Source organism: Onychostoma macrolepis, chromosome 10, assembly GCF_012432095.1.
Source record: "Onychostoma macrolepis isolate SWU-2019 chromosome 10, ASM1243209v1, whole genome shotgun sequence".
Taxonomy (NCBI): domain Eukaryota; kingdom Metazoa; phylum Chordata; class Actinopteri; order Cypriniformes; family Cyprinidae; genus Onychostoma; species Onychostoma macrolepis.
The window spans coordinates 10,179,676-10,198,754 of record NC_081164.1 but is presented as its reverse complement, the minus strand read 5'-3'; the positions used below and the strand labels follow the sequence as shown (position 1 = coordinate 10,198,754).

Genomic DNA, 19,079 nt, shown 5'->3' with positions numbered 1-19,079 from the left:
TTGGCAGTGCAGTCGTGGGTCAGCAGCGTGAAGAGCAGCGGGCTGAGCACACAGCCTTGTGGGGCACCTGTGTTCAGTGTGGTAGTGCTCGAGGTGTTGTGGCCGACACGGACTGACTGAGGTCTTCCGGTTAGAAAGTCCAGGATCCAATTGCAGAGGGAATTGTTAAGGCCCAGCAGGTTGAGTTTATTTATGAGCTGTTGTGGGATTATTTTGTTGAATGCTGAGCTGAAGTCAATGAACAGCATTCTAACGTAGGAGTCTTTATTTTCTAGGTGGGTAAGAGCCAGGTGGAGAGTGGAGGAAATTGCATCGTCTGTAGAGCGGTTCGGACGGTATGCAAACTGGAGCGGGTCGAGTGTGTTGGGGAGGCTGGTTTTGATGTTGTGCATGACTAACCTCTCAAAGCACTTCATTATGATTGGAGTCAGTGCTATGGGACGGTAGTCATTTAGACAGGACACAGGTGATTTCTTTGGTACCGGTATGATTGTTGTGGATTTGAGACATGTGGGGGCTCAGCGAGGTGTTGAAGATATCTGTTAGGACATCTGTCAGCTGTGCAGCGCAGTCTTTCAGTACACGGCCAGGTATGTTGTCGGGACCCGCAGCCTTGCGTGGGTTGATCCTAGATAGGGACTTCCTTATGTCGGCTGGAGACAGACAGAGCGCCTGGTCGTTGGGAGGTGTGGGCAGTTTTTGTGCAGGTGTGTCATTCAGCATTTCAAACCGTGAGTAAAAGTGGTTGAGTGTATCTGGGAGGGATGTGTCATCATCACAGGCCTGTGGCGGGGGCTTGTAGTCTGTGATGGTCTGAATGGTTTGCCACAGACTGCGTGTGTTTCTGCTGTCTGTGAAGTGATTGTTGATTTTTTGAGCGTATGACCGTTTTGCATTTTTGATGCTGCGGGACAGATTGGCTCTTGCTGTTTTGAGGGCTGCTTTATCTCCTGATCTGAATGCTTCATCTCTGGTCTTTAGCAGCCCACGAACCTCTGCTGTCATCCATGGCTTCTGGTTGGCGCGTGTGGTGATGGTCTTGGTGACTGTCACATCATCAGTGCACTTTTGGATGTAAGCAGTCACAGTTTCAGTGTACTCCTGCAGGTCTGTGTGAGAATCTATAAATTCTATAAATCTATAAATTCTCATTTAGACCAAAAAATAATATATATTCTAAATATATACTGTACATTTTCACTAAATAAACCATAGGCATGTACTCACAATAACTTAGCTCCAACTATGCCCATTATTTAGTGATAAAGTGATTTTTGCATTTTTCATTCCAACCCAAAGATAATCAGAGGACAGAGATGTGAATGAGAGTGAAATCATTTTCTGCAAAGTTTGGTTTGACAGCAGAGAGGCTTTGACACAAAAGACTTATAATGTATTATTTATTTACAAGTAATGAAATATTACAATATAATTAGTCTAAATACCATACCAAAAACAAAATTTATACAACAAAATGTGCAAAGAGAAATTTTAATAATGCCTTGGCATTGTATGAAAAAAAATGGATATGAGATCCTTGCTCATTATCATAATTTAATTTAGAAGACATAACAGTTTAGTGAACAGGGTTGCCTGAAAAAATACTGATTGTTTAAAGTGCCTGCTTACAGTTTTTGAAGTCAGTGAAGGCATTGTAAACAATACAGTGAGCTTTTGCTTCACATTCGCAGTGCACCATCAAATATCTTCGCAAAACCGCTTCACACACTTTTGCCTACATCATACTGCCTTCGTAACAACTGGGCCAATCTGGGTTTAAAGCAAAGGCTATATAAGCAGCAGCAGTTAGTTCTCATAAACACACTCTTCTGGCTGTGGTTTCTCATTGGACTGTGTGCTCTGACGGGCCATGGCGAAACTGAAGTTCTCATAGACTTTATTGCTGAACACTATAGATCCATTTTCTTCTTGCTTTCTGCCTACAAAATTAAACAGACACCAAGTTAGACAGAAAAAAAAAAAAAAAATTTTTTTTAGGTTAATTTAACATGTTTATATAATTGAAAATCTAAAGTTAATCTACTGAAATAATTGCTTCAGCTGTAAATTTATATAAAAATACATGTTCTATCTCTTTTTGAACAGTGTAGAAATATCCTTTTTTATGATAATATTAGTGTTACCGCAGTAACTTGCTGGTTGGCTGGCCTCAGCTGATCTCCCAGCCTGGTCAAGCTGGTTTTCAGCTGGTTTAATATGGTTGGTCAACAGCCTGACCAGCTAAAGAAGTGGTCAACCCCCCTCTAAAACCAGCCTGCAAACCAGAGCAGCCCTGAAGACTAGCTAAACCAGCCAACCAGCTGAGGCCGGTTTCAGTTGGGAGCGATTAGACGTTTGTTTTTGTCACCATCTAGTGGAGGTCTATAAAAATTAATTTTCAATATCGACCGGTGGGCCTACGTCTATTGCCTTTATATCAAGTTTTGAGTGATACGTGAGGACTATAAAAACATCAGTAGACAAATTTACTGTACCTGTTTACCTTCCCTATGTAACTGGCTACTAAAGGTGTTGTTTTCAGTTTTGTTAAACTGTGGTAACTTGGTCTATTCGCTACTGAAAATAAGAAAATGTTGTTCTTAACCTCGATTAAACAGGTCTCCCAGTCTCTTCAAGCTGGTTTTCACCGGTCATGTCGGATGGTTTTAGAGGGGTTTTGTCAGCTGGTCAGGCTTAGAGACGAGGAAGACTAGATCAGCTAGGACTAGCAAACTTAGCTGATTTGGTCACCGTATGCTAAACAGACATGCACTGTTTTTAATTTGAGATATTTCCTGAAAATATAAAAATGCTGTGCGTAAGATTTTGACGTTACGTTCACAGAAAGCAGAAATAGACATAGAGAAGGATGCTGACGTGTTGAGACAGAGAGGAGTTTGACCAGAGGGAGGGCGGCAGTCATTATTTCCGTCGAATTTCCGGGGTTTTTTTTAACAGTCAAACTATTTCTAAACTTACATTATTATGAAACATGACGGAAAGAAAAAGAAAAAAACTTTCTTCACATGCAGCTTCCTATTTTTATCAGTCACAGTTCTTTAATGTTATTTAATCTGAGTTATAATAACTGTTAAAAAAGCAAACATAATTATATTTACATTTGCAAATAACAATGGTGAGGATGATGCAGAGGATGAGGCCTGCAGCAACACTGCATGAGATGATCAGCAGCAGGACAACTGTAATGGTCATAAACAGGGTACCATCAGATCATGAACATCAGACAGATGAATGTTTGACAGACAAAAAGGAAAAAAGCAACAATCTCAACTGACTGGACCAAGCAGTCTGCTCGAGACCATCACAGAGACATCCTACTGTAACTCAGAATGCTAAATCTAAATTGTATACTAAAATTAATGTTTGCTTTGTATTTTTTTTTTTTTTTTTAGTAATAACCTTGACAGATTGCTTGACAGAACTGCTTAAGAACATTAAAAACATTTAAATAAGTTGTTATTAAGTATTTGGAGGTACACAGGCGTACACACATGTATCTTTCACATCATATATGTGACCCTGGACCGCAAAACTAGTCATAAGTAGCACAGGTATATTTGTAGCAATAGCCAACAATACATTGTATGGGTCAAAATGATAGTTTTTTCTTTTATGCCAAAAATTATTAGGATATTAAATAAAGATCATGTTCCATGAAGATATTTAGTAAATTTCCTACCGTAAATATATCAAAACGTAATTTCTGATTAGTAATATGCATTGCTAAGAACGTCATTTTGACAAATTTAAAGGCGATTTTCTCAATATTTAGATTTTTTTGCACCCTCAGATTCCAGATTTTCAAATAGTTGTATCTCAGCCAAATATTGTCGTATCCTAACAAACCATACATCAATGGAAAGCTTATTTATTCAGATGTATAAATCTCATTTTCACAAACAATTGACCCCTATGACTGGTTTTGTGGTCCAGGGTCACATATGTATTTTAGTCTGGTTAAATTCGAAGCCCATTATTTAAACAAACTGTTCTATATTTCTAACATTTAAACAAGCATGTGTGTGTTTTTTTCTACTAGCAGTTTGGCACACTGAAAGCAATTTAGGTTAGTGTAAATTTGCTGAATTGTTACTGATAGTGGTTTATTAAATTAAATATTAATGCTCTAGTTTGTCCTGGTTAAAGTGATAGGTAGTTAAAATGACCCACCATTGTCAGAATCTTTCTGTGAAGTGAGTTGTATACTTTGGGTTTGGTTGTCTGAGTAGCTGACGTAACAGGTGATTGTGTCTCCGTCACTCCAGTCAGGTTTACACAGACGCAGCTCACTCTTCGTGGCATGAGATGTGAATGGAAGAAGTGACCCATGATGACCCTCTCGGCCCCAGGTGAAGTTCACCTGCTCAGACGTCAGACCTTCCAGAGAGCAGAGCAGATGGACACAGGTGTCAACACTGCTGTTCAGTTTCAGCAGAGACAGACGTGGACGAACTGCAGTGGAGAGAAATGTTATGATGTTTATTACCGACATCTAGGCTATAGCCTACAAGAAGTAAACACTTAAAAAAATTATAATTGATGAATGACACTCACCTGCAACTTGGAGTGTCACATTTGTGGTGTTGTCTAATGAAGGTGGTGGAATTATTCTTGATGTTTTACAGCTGTAATGACCAGAGTCACTGGGCTGAACATTTTCTATACTTAGTGTAAAAGACTTTCTGTTTAATTTGAAACGAGGAATGCATTCTCCAGCGGGAGATCCCTTAATGGTATTAATATTGAATTTACAAATAGTTGTGCTGTTATGTTTTGTCCACTCTACAGAAACTTGTTCACTGTCATTAGGAGGTGAGTGGCAGGGCAGATAGACAGTTTCTCCTTCAACTGCTCTGAAAACATTCTCTGCATCTGTGGATTGAGACACATTTCAGTGTAGCTGACAACAGAATGTTGCCTTAAATCATACAGTACATATATCACATCCACTGTGAAAGAGATCACAGTAAATTTACCACAAATGAGATGTATTTTTTTTAAACCTAACACGGATCCTTGTTATTAGTCAAAAAATTGTTATAGTATAAGTCGCAACTGAGAAATTAGGCTTTGCTTTAAAACAGAACTGAAGTCTCTTACCTGTATGTATGAGATAAATTAAAGTTAAAAATAAAAGACAGTTTCTAATCCACTTTAAAATCATGTCGATGCGCTCAGAGTGTGTGACACTTCTACACACGAACACGTACACTGAGTGAGGAACTTCCTGTCCATGTGCCCACCCACAATCTAGATCACAAGTCAAAATAAAAAAACAATCTTACTTCCGTTGGTCAAAGACTCAGAGATTCACTTTGATAGCAAATTGTGCTTGTTTAAAATGAACAATACCTTCACCATCGTTGCTCACCTCCGTTCTGTGCTTATAGACGTGATCTATTTCTGTGAGCAGAATGTCTTTTATCTTGAATGAATTTTATCTTTTATCTTGTGTATTTGATGGCATAGAGGAAATGGAAATAAAGAGTACTCGTAACATTTTTAAAAATGCATTTTATTTTGAAACATGGAGGGATATAAAAACATGGAGTCTGTTTTTCAGAGGTTCTGCTTACCTTGTAAAAGCATTCATGAAAGGGAGACCACAGAATTTCACAATCCTCCTACTACAGTACAGAAAGAAGCGTCATGGTCTTAATGTTTTGAGGGGGCACCAGGGACAGTCTAGTGGTGTAATTTTAGTTAAGTAAGGGGACCAAGCAAAGTGAACTGAACTTAACAGCCAAAGTATTTTTGTTGTATAGAGAAAAAAAAACAGTTTTCACATTTTGATAACTTTTATAAATGTCATAATTTAAGATAAAACTTTAAATTATCACTGTGATAATTACCACCACATCCAATTATATACTTTTGGAAACCTAAGCTAATAATGTCAATGTATTCTGTGGTCCATATAATGATGGATTTAAAACCTTTGCTTTGAAAGGTTTTAAGAACTGAAAGGGTAAAATGCAGCTTATCTTCATGTTTTGTGAATCGGAGGCTGTTCATGCTGGTCAAACAAAAGATGCTGACATTTAAATGGATATATGATAAAAATCTGAATAAATACAACTCTTCTGTAGTCTGACAAATTAATATATTGTTTAAAAAAAATTACGCTCCCAAACACTCGCCTGCAAAAACTCTTCTTTATTCGACAATTAAAACTACAAATTTGATCAAAATGGTAATGAATCTGCAACACTGAAGTATTATCTACAATAATCATAGAATGTATTAACGGTAAAAAAAGGATCTCCTTATGAGGGTGCAAGGGCGTCTTCAAAAGAATAGTTTACACAAAAATGAAAATTATGTCATCACTTACTCATTCTCATGCCATTCTATATGTAGTACTCTCTTAATAATAAATGAGAGAGACAGAGACAAGAGTTAGTGGTTGCCCAAGCGGTCCTCTTTGTTGTCTTTAATATACATTGTATTTCATTAAGACACTTTGAATCACAGTAGTCATCAACACATATAAATACTTAAATCAAATCACAGTCAACAAATAAATAGATAATAATATGTACAGAAATGTTGCAGATCTTCCACACATCTGGATTTACTCATAAATATCTCAGATCAACTACTCCGGTAAGTATTAAAGGTAGTATGCAAACGACTCATATAAACTTCTCTATGAAACGGGTATGAAAATTACACAATTACACAAATGATCAATTTAAACAAATTATTAACACATTAAATCATGTAAACTGTAGTTTGGCATTACATTTTAATAACTTTAACTAACCTTAATAATAAATGAGAGAGACAGAGACAAGAGTTAGTGGTTGCCCAAGCGGTCCTCTTTGTTGTCTGAGGATGCGCTGCAGTTGTCACGGTAACTCTACTCTCTCTCAACTGCCACCAGGAATTCGGAAAATGCAGCTGGACTGTCCAGTGCAAACTCATTATAACACATTAAAGTAATTTTAATTTAACTTATATACACATGTAAATAGAAATAGACATACCTAAATACATAACAAAATATATACAAATAATTTAATATTGTTATGACACAAACTCCATGCAGCAGGGTGGTCACACTCTCCCCAACAAAATAAAATGTCGTCCCGACATCAAAACACTCAAAGCCCTAAACCAGTCCATATTGTTTTACTTCACACTTGTAAAGGTATCAGGTCACACAGTTTTCAATACTTATTCTCAATTTTCATTTTTTTTTTTTTTTTTTTTTACATTCAGTACATACATTCAATAATCACTCATCATGTTCCTGTTTTACAGACAGTCCTTGTTAGCTGATTATCAGCTTTTCTGAATTCAAGTCCAATGAGCTAGTGCCCCAAACAACAGTCCCAGAATCAAGGCACTAAGGAATGTTCATTAAGTTCAAGTGCAACAAATACTTCAAGCCGTTCTCCGAGCTTCTTCAATGAAAGTTTCAGAACATTCAGCTCATTTAATTTGTCTAGGCCTTTAAACAGTCCATGTTCTTTCAAAGTGTACAGTCCATTTAATCTGTCTAGGCCTTCAAACAGTCCATGTTTTCTTTCGCCCAACAACAGTTTATTCTATGAGTGTCACAGTCCCTTTGTTGGCAACAGATAAGTGCAATCAGTTAGGCAGTTAGTGTCAATATGATGTCAATGCAGTTTGTCAGTACAGTTCTGCAGTGCCACCTGAGACCTGGTCAAGTGAAGGTTCATTGGTGTTCTTTAATTTGCTGGATAATAGATAAGTGAGGGCTGAGAATAATGAATCTGCATTGGTACCCAAGAATTCATATTTGGTGTCCATGTGTGTATGGGGTGTGAATTAAAGTCATTTCTTGCATTTTGTACACTGTAGCATGTAGGAGTTCCAAAATTTTCATATGTGAACCTCTTTGGTGGTCGTCGTTGTCGGATTCTAGATGGTTCCTCTGCAGGATTCCTCTGTGCAGGTGAGTGATGTTCTGGTTGTTGTCGTTCTTTGACAGGTAAGTGTTGTCTAGGTGAGTGTTGTTCAGGTAAGCAGTGTTCTCCAGCAGGTAAGTCAACATGTTCTATTACATCTTGTTCCTGTTCAGCTTGATGTGGCAACACTGTCAACTCGAGCATTTGTTCTGACTGAGCTGATGATTTCTCACTAGTATGTAACAGGTGTGATGTGGTTTCCTTTTCCATCTGATTATGACTATTTGGCTGTGTTCTGAACTGGTAGGGTTCAACTTGCACATAGTACTCTTCATCACTTTCACTGTCATTCTCTGGCTCATGTTCCTCCCTTCTCTCGGCAGGTAAAGCTGTGCTTTTCTGTTGGTGCTTTCTCAGTGTGGCATTTTGAGTCTGTGTGGTAACCTGAGGTAAGTGATCACAGGGGAGAAGATGATTACGATGCAACACTCTCGATCTGCCTTTACCCTGCTCTGGTTTCACTTCATAGATTGGAGTATCTTCAGCAGCCTGGCGAATGACAATGTGGACTTCATCCTCCCAGAAATTTCAAGTTTTCCTGGACCCCTTTTGAGCCAGATTTTTCACAAGAACTCTGCTGCCAGGACATAAACTAGTACATCTCACTTTTGGTCATAATTTCTTTTGTTTCTCTCAGTACACTTCTTTGCATGCTCACTGGCAATCTCATAAGCCTCTTGCATACCCTTTGTCCACCTCTCCACATATTCACTGTGGTCGATGGAACCTTTGTTTGGATTGAGGCCAAACAATGCATCAACTGGAAGCCTTGGAGAGCGACCGAACATGAGGTAGAAAGGTGAGAATCCAGTCACTTCACTTTTAGTACAATTGTAGGCAAACACTAGCTTATTCAGTTCCTCTTTCCAATTCAATTTCTGTTTTTCTGTGAGAGTTTTGAGCATCTGCAGAATGGTCCGATTGAATCTTTCTACTTGTCCATTTCCTTGCGGGTGGTAAGGGGTCGTTCTAGAGGCAGTGATGTCGCTGTATTTTTGGAGCTGATCAAAGAGTTGATTTTCGAATTCCCTGCCTTGGTCATGGTGAATTCGCGAGGAACCCAAACCTCAGGGCAAAATCATTGAACAAACGATCTGCTACAGTTTTTCCAGATTTGAAGTTGTAGCATATGCCTGCACGTATCGAGTGAAATGGTCGATGATCACCAGGATATACTCGTAACCCCCCTTGCACTTGTCTAAGTGAAGGAAGTCAATGGATACTAACTCAAATGGATGTGTCGTCTTGATGCTCTTGAGGGGTGCCCTAATCTCTCTGCATGGTTTTTTCTGCTTTATGCATGAACAGGTTCTCAGCACATAGTGTTCAATATCCTTTTTCATGTAAGGCCAGAAAAAGCGATCTCTGATGAGACTGGTTGTGCGGTCAAGACCTTGGTGACCCATCTCATCATGCAGTTCCCTCAAGACGGTACTCTTAAACTGGGCAGGCAACACTAGCTGCATTCGTTGTGATGTTTTGCGGTGCAGTATGCCATACTCGTCCAACACCAGCTTGTCCCACTCACGCATTAGACCTCTAACTGTAGGATTGGCTGACCGCCACTGCTTTGAAGAAGGTCTACTTCCCGACTGTAAGTAGTCTATGATTTCTTTGACATTCGTGTCATCTCTTTGTGCTTGCCGGATCTCCTCTTTTGATAATGATTTGTAGGGTTCATCACCAATCTCCATGCTTGCTGGCGCACACTGACAGACTAACGTAAGGGGTGGATCTGGGTCGTGCTGAACCTCCACAGCTTGTATTGTGGCTCCACACATTCTGATGAAAGCTCCTCTGTAAATTCTCTCATTGCTGTTTCTATATCAACTGGCATTCTGGATAGTGAATCAGCATCCACATTCTCTTTACCTGGGCGATAGTGAATGGTGAAATGGAAATCTGCAAGTTCAGCAACCCATCTGCATCCAGTGGCATTTAACTTTGCAGAGGACAACACATAAGTGAGGGGATTGTTATCACTGTACACGGTGAAGGTAGGTGCATAATATAGGTAGTCTCGAAACTTTTCTGTTATAGCCCATTTGAGGGCTAGAAACTCCAACTTTCCACTGTGCAGGTGGTAATTTCTCTCTGCATTGGTCAATGTTCTTGAACCATAGGCTATCACCCTTAACTTTCCGTTCTGGTTCTGATACAAGACCGCACCTAGACCTTGATTGGATGCATCTGTGTGAAGTACGAATGCTTTTGAAAAGTCTGGAAATCCCAATATTGGAGGTTGAACGAGACAATCAATCAGCTTTGACAATGTTTCTTGATGGTACTCTGTCCATTCGATCAGCTTACTGGATGGCACCACGTGACTTTTTCTGTTGGTAACTACTTTGTAGTTTCTTTTCTTTGTGCTCTCATTTTTCTCATTGCTCTTCAGAAGGTCGTAAAGGGGTTTAGCAATTCGTGAAAAGTCTTTGATGTACTGGCGATAGTAACTCAGTAGACCTAAAATTTTCCGTAGCTCTCCCACAGTGCTTGGTCTTTTCTCTTTAAGTGTTGTTACAGCAACAGTGTCTGCAGGGTCCATTCTACTGCCTTCTGCGGAAACAATTCGGCCTAAGTAGCGAACCTCATTCTTGAACATATCACACTTTCGTGGTTTCAGCTTTACTCCATGGGCTTGTAAACGTTGCAACACTTTTCTCATCGCTTCAAGATGTCCATCAAATGTCTTGCTGAAAACCAGGATGTCATCCAAGTAAGGCACACAAATTTCATCTCTAAGTCCTTCTAAGCACTCTTCCATGAAATGCTGAAATGCTGCAGGTGCATTCATGAGGCCAAAGGGAATACGAACCCACTCATATAAGCCCCATGGTGTACTGAATGCTGTCAATGGTCTGCTTTCTGGAGACATAAAACCTTGATGGTAAGCTTTGCCCTGATCTAATACAGAAAACCAGGCATTACCTCCTAAACTGTCTAGAATGTCTTGTACTCTCGGGATAGGCTGGCGATCAGGTAGTGTCTTCCTATTGAGGTCTCTATAGTCAATGCACAACCTAAGGCTGCCATCTTTCTTACGAACACATACGATTGGTGAAGAGTAGGGAGAATGGGTTTTCTCTATCCAGCCCTGGGCAATCAAATCATGCAGGTAGTCCTTCATTTCCTGATACAGTGGCTTGGGGACTGAAGTGTACATGCGGACAACAGGCGTATTGTCAGTCAGAGAGATACTTAGTTGAAGATCTTTGATGCACCCAATATCGTCATCTGACCTTGAAAATGAATGGCACTCTTCTCGTAGTAGCTGTTTTACTTTATTTTGCTGGTGCAAAGGTAAGTGGCTTACATCAGCAGGTGGGTCCCACAATTCTTCACTGTTACTTTCATTAGCATTGGTGGTTTTTTGAACCTCGCTGATCATGGCTGTTGTTGCACAATGTGATACTGCAGTTGGTAGTACAGATTTTATTGATTGCATTGTCCCAAGCTCAGTTTTCCCTGCAAGCCTGATATCATGGTCTGTGATGTTCTGTATGCTGATCTTGACCACTGGACGCCTTCCTTTCTGAAGAGTTACTAGGGTTTCCAGAGGTTCCAGACCATCTGTACACTGTGGGTTTACATGTGGTTCAAACAAGAAAACAGTGTCTTGCTTCATATATGGCATTTTAACTTGACACTGTATCTGCATAATTGTGCGTTTTGGTATGTTCACAGGGTCTTTCATTGTTTTCACCAAATATTCACCCAGATTCTCAGTAGTCACAAGATTAATGAAGGTCTGTATCTTATTTTTCTTCATGCCAGGGAAGGCATACTTGACAATCTTGTGCAAACGTCCTTTACTCACTTCATTCTCTTCACTTGCTTCACTCTGTCTCATCACTTGTTCAATCACATTGTAGCCGATGATTGGTTTGGATAACCTTTGATCTTTTAAGACGAGGACAGGAATGCCTAACTCTTTTACACTATCAACAGGGAAGCCAATTTGAAAGTTATCTCTACCCATCCAACATAAGGCATACTGGTCCCATTAGCTGCCACAAGCTGCAAGCCATCTGGAGCTTCTGTTGCCTCAGAAATGTCCTTCAATTTCACTTCAGGTATGTACTTGTCTCTCCATTGTTCATCTACAATACATACTTGAGAACCTGTGTCCCATAACGCCTCAGTTTTGTGTCCTTGTAAGTAGCAGGTTACCAGACATTGTTTGCCGACGAGAGAAGTGACAGGTGAATATTTGTTAACTTGACATGAAGCAGTTAAAATGTGATCAAGTGGAGGCAACTCAGACAACTCTTGTTCTACATTCTCAAAGTGCTGCTTTGGACGTTGGTGGGACATTTTGCAGTTCGGGTCACTCCTGTCCCGTGGAGGCAACCCATTTCCGTTTAAAGGCGTTCTACTTTGAAATCTTGCACCTCTGGTTCTGCAGCCTGCTGAAAAGTGCTCACTGCTACCACAACAATAACAATGGGTGCATAGTTCCTCTGGTCCCCTTTGCTGGCAATAAAAGCACTGTCTTGTTCTTGGGGACGTGGCTGTCGAAACTGCTGAGGGTATTGTGGTAGTGGCGATGTTGCTGTATACTGTTGGGCGCTGAATTAAACTGTGGTGGGCGAGGCTGTGAGGTTGCATATCGTGATGGATGATTCGCATACTGTGTTGACGTTGGATGTAGCAGGGGCTGCTGTAATGGCATTGAACATGGTTGCAGACTGTGAGGCTGTGATGTCATATACTGTTGTTGTGAGTTCTGTTGTGATTTAGGGTGGTGGAGTTGCAGTGGATACTGATGTTGTTCATGCGTTGGGTGACTTATTCCCCATGTTTGGTTTGGCAGCTCTTTATTCCACTCTGCTACTGGCTGGTAACTTTGTGAGAAATCTTGTAGCGGCTGACGAGTCATCGTCATAGCTGGAGCCTTGTTACTGACCGCAAAACACTGAGAAGCAGGTGAGGGCTGTTGGATTGTTTCTTTAATTTGCATTATCTCATTACTTAAGCTTTGCAGTTGCGACATCAGGTCAACTTGTGTCTGTTTTGATTGATATTTTGATTCATTTAACTGTGCGACATGCACAGCAACACTGCGTTCGGACTTCCGTTTGTTTTGTCTTTCTGTCTCATGGGAACATGCAACATTTAATCTCTCCAACAACACTTCATCTGAAATTGTGGGGTCAGACAGGAATGGCTGGAGGTCACTCTGAACACGGTCATTCTGTAAGCCAGTCAACACGGTATGGAGGAACATGTTTTGAACTAAAGCCGGGTCATATTTTAAGCCAGACTCATCTTCTTGTGAAGCGAACAGAATTTTCTGTCTCAGATCAAGAACACGAATGAGAAAGCTTTGTGGTGTTTCTTTAGCACGCTGGGCCTCTGCAGTGAGCTGTTTGTATAGTTCTGTTGCATTTTCTCTTGATAGTGAGAGCGGAGAATTCTTCTTAATGTTGGAAGTGTGAGGTCTGCTTTGCCTTCAAGATAACTACGTAACTGAAGTCCAGGTGTGATCGCTCGAATGACTGAATCAATAATATCTTGCTCAAGGTAGCTTTTATTTAACCCACTCTCTATTTGACGCGCAAGACTTGAAAATGACAATCTGTCCTTCTGACCTGGCTCACCAATGAGGCCTGAAATTTTAAAGTCTTTGCGCCACAGTGCTGGTGGGATTTGTCCCTGTAATGCAGATGTAGAATCACCACGTGCATTGTCAGTCGTTATCTGTCTTCTTGTCATGCTCTGTGACACAGCAGGGCTTATATACATGGCAGACAATGATTCAGATGCATTGCCAAGTTGTCTCAATTGTCTTTGAGCTAAACTTTCTCCTCTTTCAGGTGGTCTTAACTCTGTTCTCAGCTCAGTTCCATTTATATCAGTCATCATCAAATCACTTAATTTCTCATTGATGCTGAGAAGCTCGGCCATGCCTCCATCCTCCAGCTCTTCTAATTCTTTTCTTAAGAGATGATTACTGAGGAGGTTTACTAAAGACAGGCGATTTGTGTTTTCAGTGTCCTCTGCAGAGATTTTTAAGAATTGGCAGAGTTCAATGAGCTTTCCTCGTGTTAGTGCACATAGCCGTTCACCTATTTCTTCGTGAAGGCTCTGAAGTGAATCCATCTTTATCTGCAGTGGCTGACAGTATGATGAAAGTGGATGTTTACCTCACTGACTTGACTTTTGCTGCCTCTAGTAGTCACTGTACCTCAGGCTTATGCACAGTTCAATCAGTTTTGCAGTACCACTTCACTCAGCTGCTTCACACTGCTGCTTGTAGGTAAGTATGAATGTTACAGGGTGGGGCTCTGCTGATCAAGAAGATGAACCACCCTATAAACATCCCAGCGGTGCCTCCAAAATTTGTAGTACTCTCTTAATAATAAATGAGAGAGACAGAGACAAGAGTTAGTGGTTGCCCAAGCGGTCCTCTTTGTTGTCTTTAATATACATTGTATTTCATTAAGACACTTTGAATCACAGTAGTCATCAACACATATAAATACTTAAATCAAATCACAGTCAACAAATAAATAGATAATAATATGTACAGAAATGTTGCAGATCTTCCACACATCTGGATTTACTCATAAATATCTCAGATCAACTACTCCGGTAAGTATTAAAGGTAGTATGCAAACGACTCATATAAACTTCTCTATGAAACGGGTATGAAAATTACACAATTACACAAATGATCAATTTAAACAAATTATTAACACATTAAATCATGTAAACTGTAGTTTGGCATTACATTTTAATAACTTTAACTAACCTTAATAATAAATGAGAGAGACAGAGACAAGAGTTAGTGGTTGCCCAAGCGGTCCTCTTTGTTGTCTGAGGATGCGCTGCAGTTGTCACGGTAACTCTACTCTCTCTCAACTGCCACCAGGAATTCGGAAAATGCAGCTGGACTGTCCAGTGCAAACTCATTATAACACATTAAAGTAATTTTAATTTAACTTATATACACATGTAAATAGAAATAGACATACCTAAATACATAACAAAATATATACAAATAATTTAATATTGTTATGACACAAACTCCATGCAGCAGGGTGGTCACATATATATGTATCAATTTTTTTTCTCTCTTCTGTGGAACATTGTTTTGGTGATCATTGACTTATTATATGGATAATAATTCTAATTTCTCAAAATATGTTCTTTAATGTTTTACAAAGAAAGTAAGTCTTACAGATTTGCAACATTACCGTGGTGAGGAAATGATGACATTTCTGGGAACTATCCCTTTAAATGAGGCAGGACACCATATTTAGAGCACCAAGTCATATGACATCTTCAGCTTTCATTTGAATAAAAAAGCTTTATTTTTTATGCAATTGTTGGACAAGAAAATTCTTTGTATATTAGATACTTATTTAGAAGTAATACTGAGTACATAAAACATAAATATTTTTATTTTAACAGCACAGTCAAGGAAAATTTGCTTACATTAAAGTTCTAGAAAACAAACAAACAAAAAAACACAGCCATTTCTAAGAAAGACACAAATTTCTCATCCATAGGTTCAATAAAAACAGATTTGTCAGCTCGGTCTTTGTGCTGAACAACTTAAGCTCATATTCAGATCAAATTAAATAGAGAGCAGAGATTCTAAAAGAATTGCACACTCTGTTTTTACTGAATGGCAATACATATTTAGGTCTTATTTTTAAATGGTCAAATTTTGCATATATCAAATGTGCAAAATGCAGTTTTTCTTACATCGCAATATGAAGAACAACATCCAGATGAAAACGATGCTGATGATGAAGATGCTGAAAAGGACCACACAAACTGGAAGATGGGTCTCAGTCTGGCCTGCTGGATTGGTTGATATGTTAGTTATATTTCTATTGACATTTTTATGGTTATTTATTATTTTATTTTTTTTATGTTTAATTTAATTACATTTAATCATTTGCTTTTGTAAAATTAAAGTCCAAGGAAAATTAGACACATCATTCTACAGTGCCCTTTGTGTTTTATCATGTTTGGAATGTAGTGAGTTCTAATTAGTGCTTCTATATGAATAACCATTTTCTTTTTTCACATTTTAATATCACTCACCTTCACGATTGAAGTCAAGCTTAGTGCTGTTCTGTGTTTGTGTGCTTGAGTAGCTGACGTAACAGGTGATTGTGTCTCCGTCACTCCAGTCAGGTTTACACAGACGCAGCTCACTCTTCGTGGCATGAGATGTGAATGGATGAAGTGACCCATGATGACCCTCTCGGCCCCAGGTGAAGTTCACCTGCTCAGACGTCAGACTCTCAATTAAGCAAAGCAAGTGAATACAGGTGTCAACACTGCTGTTCAGTTTCTGCAGAGACAGATGTGTACCAACTGCAGTGGAGAGAAATGTTATGATGTTTATTACCGACATCTAGGCTATAGCCTACAATAAGTAAACACTTAAAAAAATTATAATTTATGAATGACACTCACCTGCAACTTGGAGTGTCACATTTGTGGTGTTGTCTGATGAAGGTGGTGGAATTATTCTTGATGTTTTACAGCTGTAATGACCAGAGTCACTGGGCTGAACATTTTCTATACTTAGTGTAAAAGACTTTCTGTTTAATTTGAAACGAGGAATGCATCCTCCAGCGGGAGATCCCTTAATGATATTAATATTGAATTTACAAATAGTTGTGCTGTTACGTTTTGTCCACTCTACAGAAACTTGTTCACTGTCATTAGGAGGTGAGTGGCAGGGCAGATTGACAGTTTCTCCTTCAACTGCTCTGAAAACATTCTCTGCATCTGTGGATTGAGACACATTTCAGTGTAGCTGACAACAGAATGTTGCCTTCAATCATACAGCTAATAAATCACACAAAAAAAGATCACAGAAAATCTACCTCAATTATAGGTTCATCACCGGCATCTTTATTATTAATCAGTTAATACTTTCACAAGTGAGACATTACATGAAACTTACTTGATTTACATTAAAAGGGCAAGGAAAACAGAAATGAAGTCTCTTACCAGTATTTGGGAGAAAAGTTAAAGTAAAAAATAAAAGGCAGTTTGTAATCCATCTTAAAAACATGTCGACTGAATACTTCTATGAGCTGCGCTTAGTGTGACACTTTGCCACGCAAATACCCAGAGTAATGAACTTCCTGTCCATGCATTCACCCACAATCTGATAAATGATTGCTTTCATTTTTAAGTGGACTATTCTTTTAAGGGCGAATGAGGGAGCGTAACCCTCATGGACATTATACATATACACCAAGTCATATGACACCTTCAGCTTTCATTTTATTAAAAAAGTTTCAAAATAAAAATATCTAAATATTTTAGTTTAGTGATGCTAATTACTCAGACAACAGAGAAGCAGGCCTATCTGTGGTTTATTATACATCATACAACATGTGAGTTATGTATTTAACATGCATTAAAGCATACAGTGAAAAATCTAAAAGACAATACTTTTAAAAATATTACAGTAAGAGAATGACTTAAGTTCTTCCGATGCTCTTATGCTGATGGTCCTTATCTGCAGAATGAGACAGGAGTGTTTTGTAAAAATTAGCTCAAAGCTAAAAGAACTTATGGAATGTTTCAACTGTAAAGACACAAATTTCTCATCCATAGGTTCAATAAAAACAGATTTGTCAGCTCGGTCTTTGTGCTGAACAACTTAAGCTCATATTCAGATCAAATTAAATAGAGATCAGAGATTCTAAAAGAATTGCACACTCTGTTTTTACTGAATGGCAATACATATTTAGGTCTTATTTTTAAATGGTCAAATTTTGCATATATCAAATGTGCAAAATGCAGTTTTTCTTACATCGCAATATGAAGAACAACATCCAGATGAAAACGATGCTGATGATGAAGATGCTGAAAAGGACCACACAAACTGGAAGATGGGTCTCAGTCTGGCCTGCTGGATTGGTTGATATGTTAGTTATATTTCTATTGACATTTTTATGGTTAGTTTGGGGGTTTTTTTCCGATTGTTTTTCATGTTTAATTTAATTACATTTAATCATTTGTTTTTGTAAAATTAAAGTCCAAGGAAAATTAGACACATCATTCTACAGTGCCCTTTGTGTTTTATCATGTTTGGAATGTAGTGAGTTCTAATTAGTGCTTCTATATGAATAACCATTTTCTTTTTTCACATTTTAAAATCACTCACCTTCAAGATTGAAGTCAAGCTTAGTGCTGTTCTGTGTTTGTGTGCTTGAGTAGCTGACGTAACAGGTGATTGTGTCTCCGTCACTCCAGTCAGGTTTACACAGACGCAGCTCACTCTTCGTGGCATGAGATGTGAATGGATGAAGTGACCCATGATGACCCTCTCGGCCCCAGGTGAAGTTCACCTGCTCAGACGTCAGACCTTCCAGAGAGCAGAGCAGATGGACACAGGTGTCATTACTGCTGTTCAGTTTCAGCAGAGACAGACGTGGATGAACTGCAGTGGAGAGAAATGTTATGATGTTTATTACCGACATCTAGGCTATAGCCTACAAGAAGTAAACACTTAAAAAAATTATAATTTATGAATGACACTCACCTGCAACTTGGAGTGTCACATTTGTGGTGTTGTCTAATGAAGGTGGTGGAATTATTCTTGATGTTTTACAGCTGTAATGACCAGAGTCACTGGGCTGAACATTTTCTATACTTAGTGTAAAAGACTTTCTGTTTAATTTGAAACGAGGAATGCATTCTCCAGCGGGAGATCCCTTAATGGTATTAATATTGAATTTACAAATAGTTGTGCTGTTATGTTTTGTCCACTCTACAGAAACTTGTTCACTGTCATTAGGAGGTGAGTGGCAGGGCAGATTGACAGTTTCTCCTTCAACTGCTCTGAAAACAAACACACCTGTGAAGTGAAATTAAAACATAATTCAGCTGAACTCTAATTTAATAGAATTTTTGTACAATCTCTTTTACCCAATCAAAAACATTTTTCTTCCATATTATTGTTTTTGTTCAGCATGCTCAAAGTAAAGAATAAGCATTGAAATTGTTCAGTAGAAATCTACATTCAACAGTGCACAGACTGGTTTATGAGCAGTACTGGTACAGTATTTGAAATTAGGATAACATATTTTCAATGTCTAATATAAGTTTATGACTGTTTTATAGATTTCTTTATCAGAA

At 38.8% G+C, this 19,079-nt stretch overlaps 1 protein-coding gene across 1 annotated transcript; it reads right to left on the bottom strand.

Annotated features, from left to right (window-relative positions):
* Positions 1-1,384: 1,384 nt before the first annotated feature.
* Positions 1,385-5,262, bottom strand: LOC131548324 (uncharacterized). Its single transcript, XM_058789561.1, has 5 exons — positions 5,122-5,262; positions 4,576-4,893; positions 4,192-4,473; positions 3,120-3,200; positions 1,385-1,940 (listed from the first exon to the last, which is right to left on the bottom strand). The coding sequence occupies exons 1-5, from the start codon at positions 5,183-5,185 to the stop codon at positions 1,807-1,809; spliced, it is 879 nt and encodes a 292-aa protein (XP_058645544.1). The 5' UTR covers positions 5,186-5,262; the 3' UTR covers positions 1,385-1,806.
* Between the last annotated feature and the right edge of the window lie 13,817 nt (positions 5,263-19,079).

Coding starts and splice junctions, on each gene's coding strand:
- LOC131548324 (XM_058789561.1), bottom strand. CDS start 5,185: ATGATTTTAAAGTGGATTAGAAACTGTCTTTTATTTTTAACTTTAATT. Junction 4,474..4,575: donor TGTGACACTCCAAGTTGCAG/GTGAGTGTCATT, acceptor TCTCCACTGCAG/TTCGTCCACGTCTGTCTCTG. Junction 3,201..4,191: donor ACAGAAAGATTCTGACAATG/GTGGGTCATTTT, acceptor TGACCATTACAG/TTGTCCTGCTGCTGATCATC.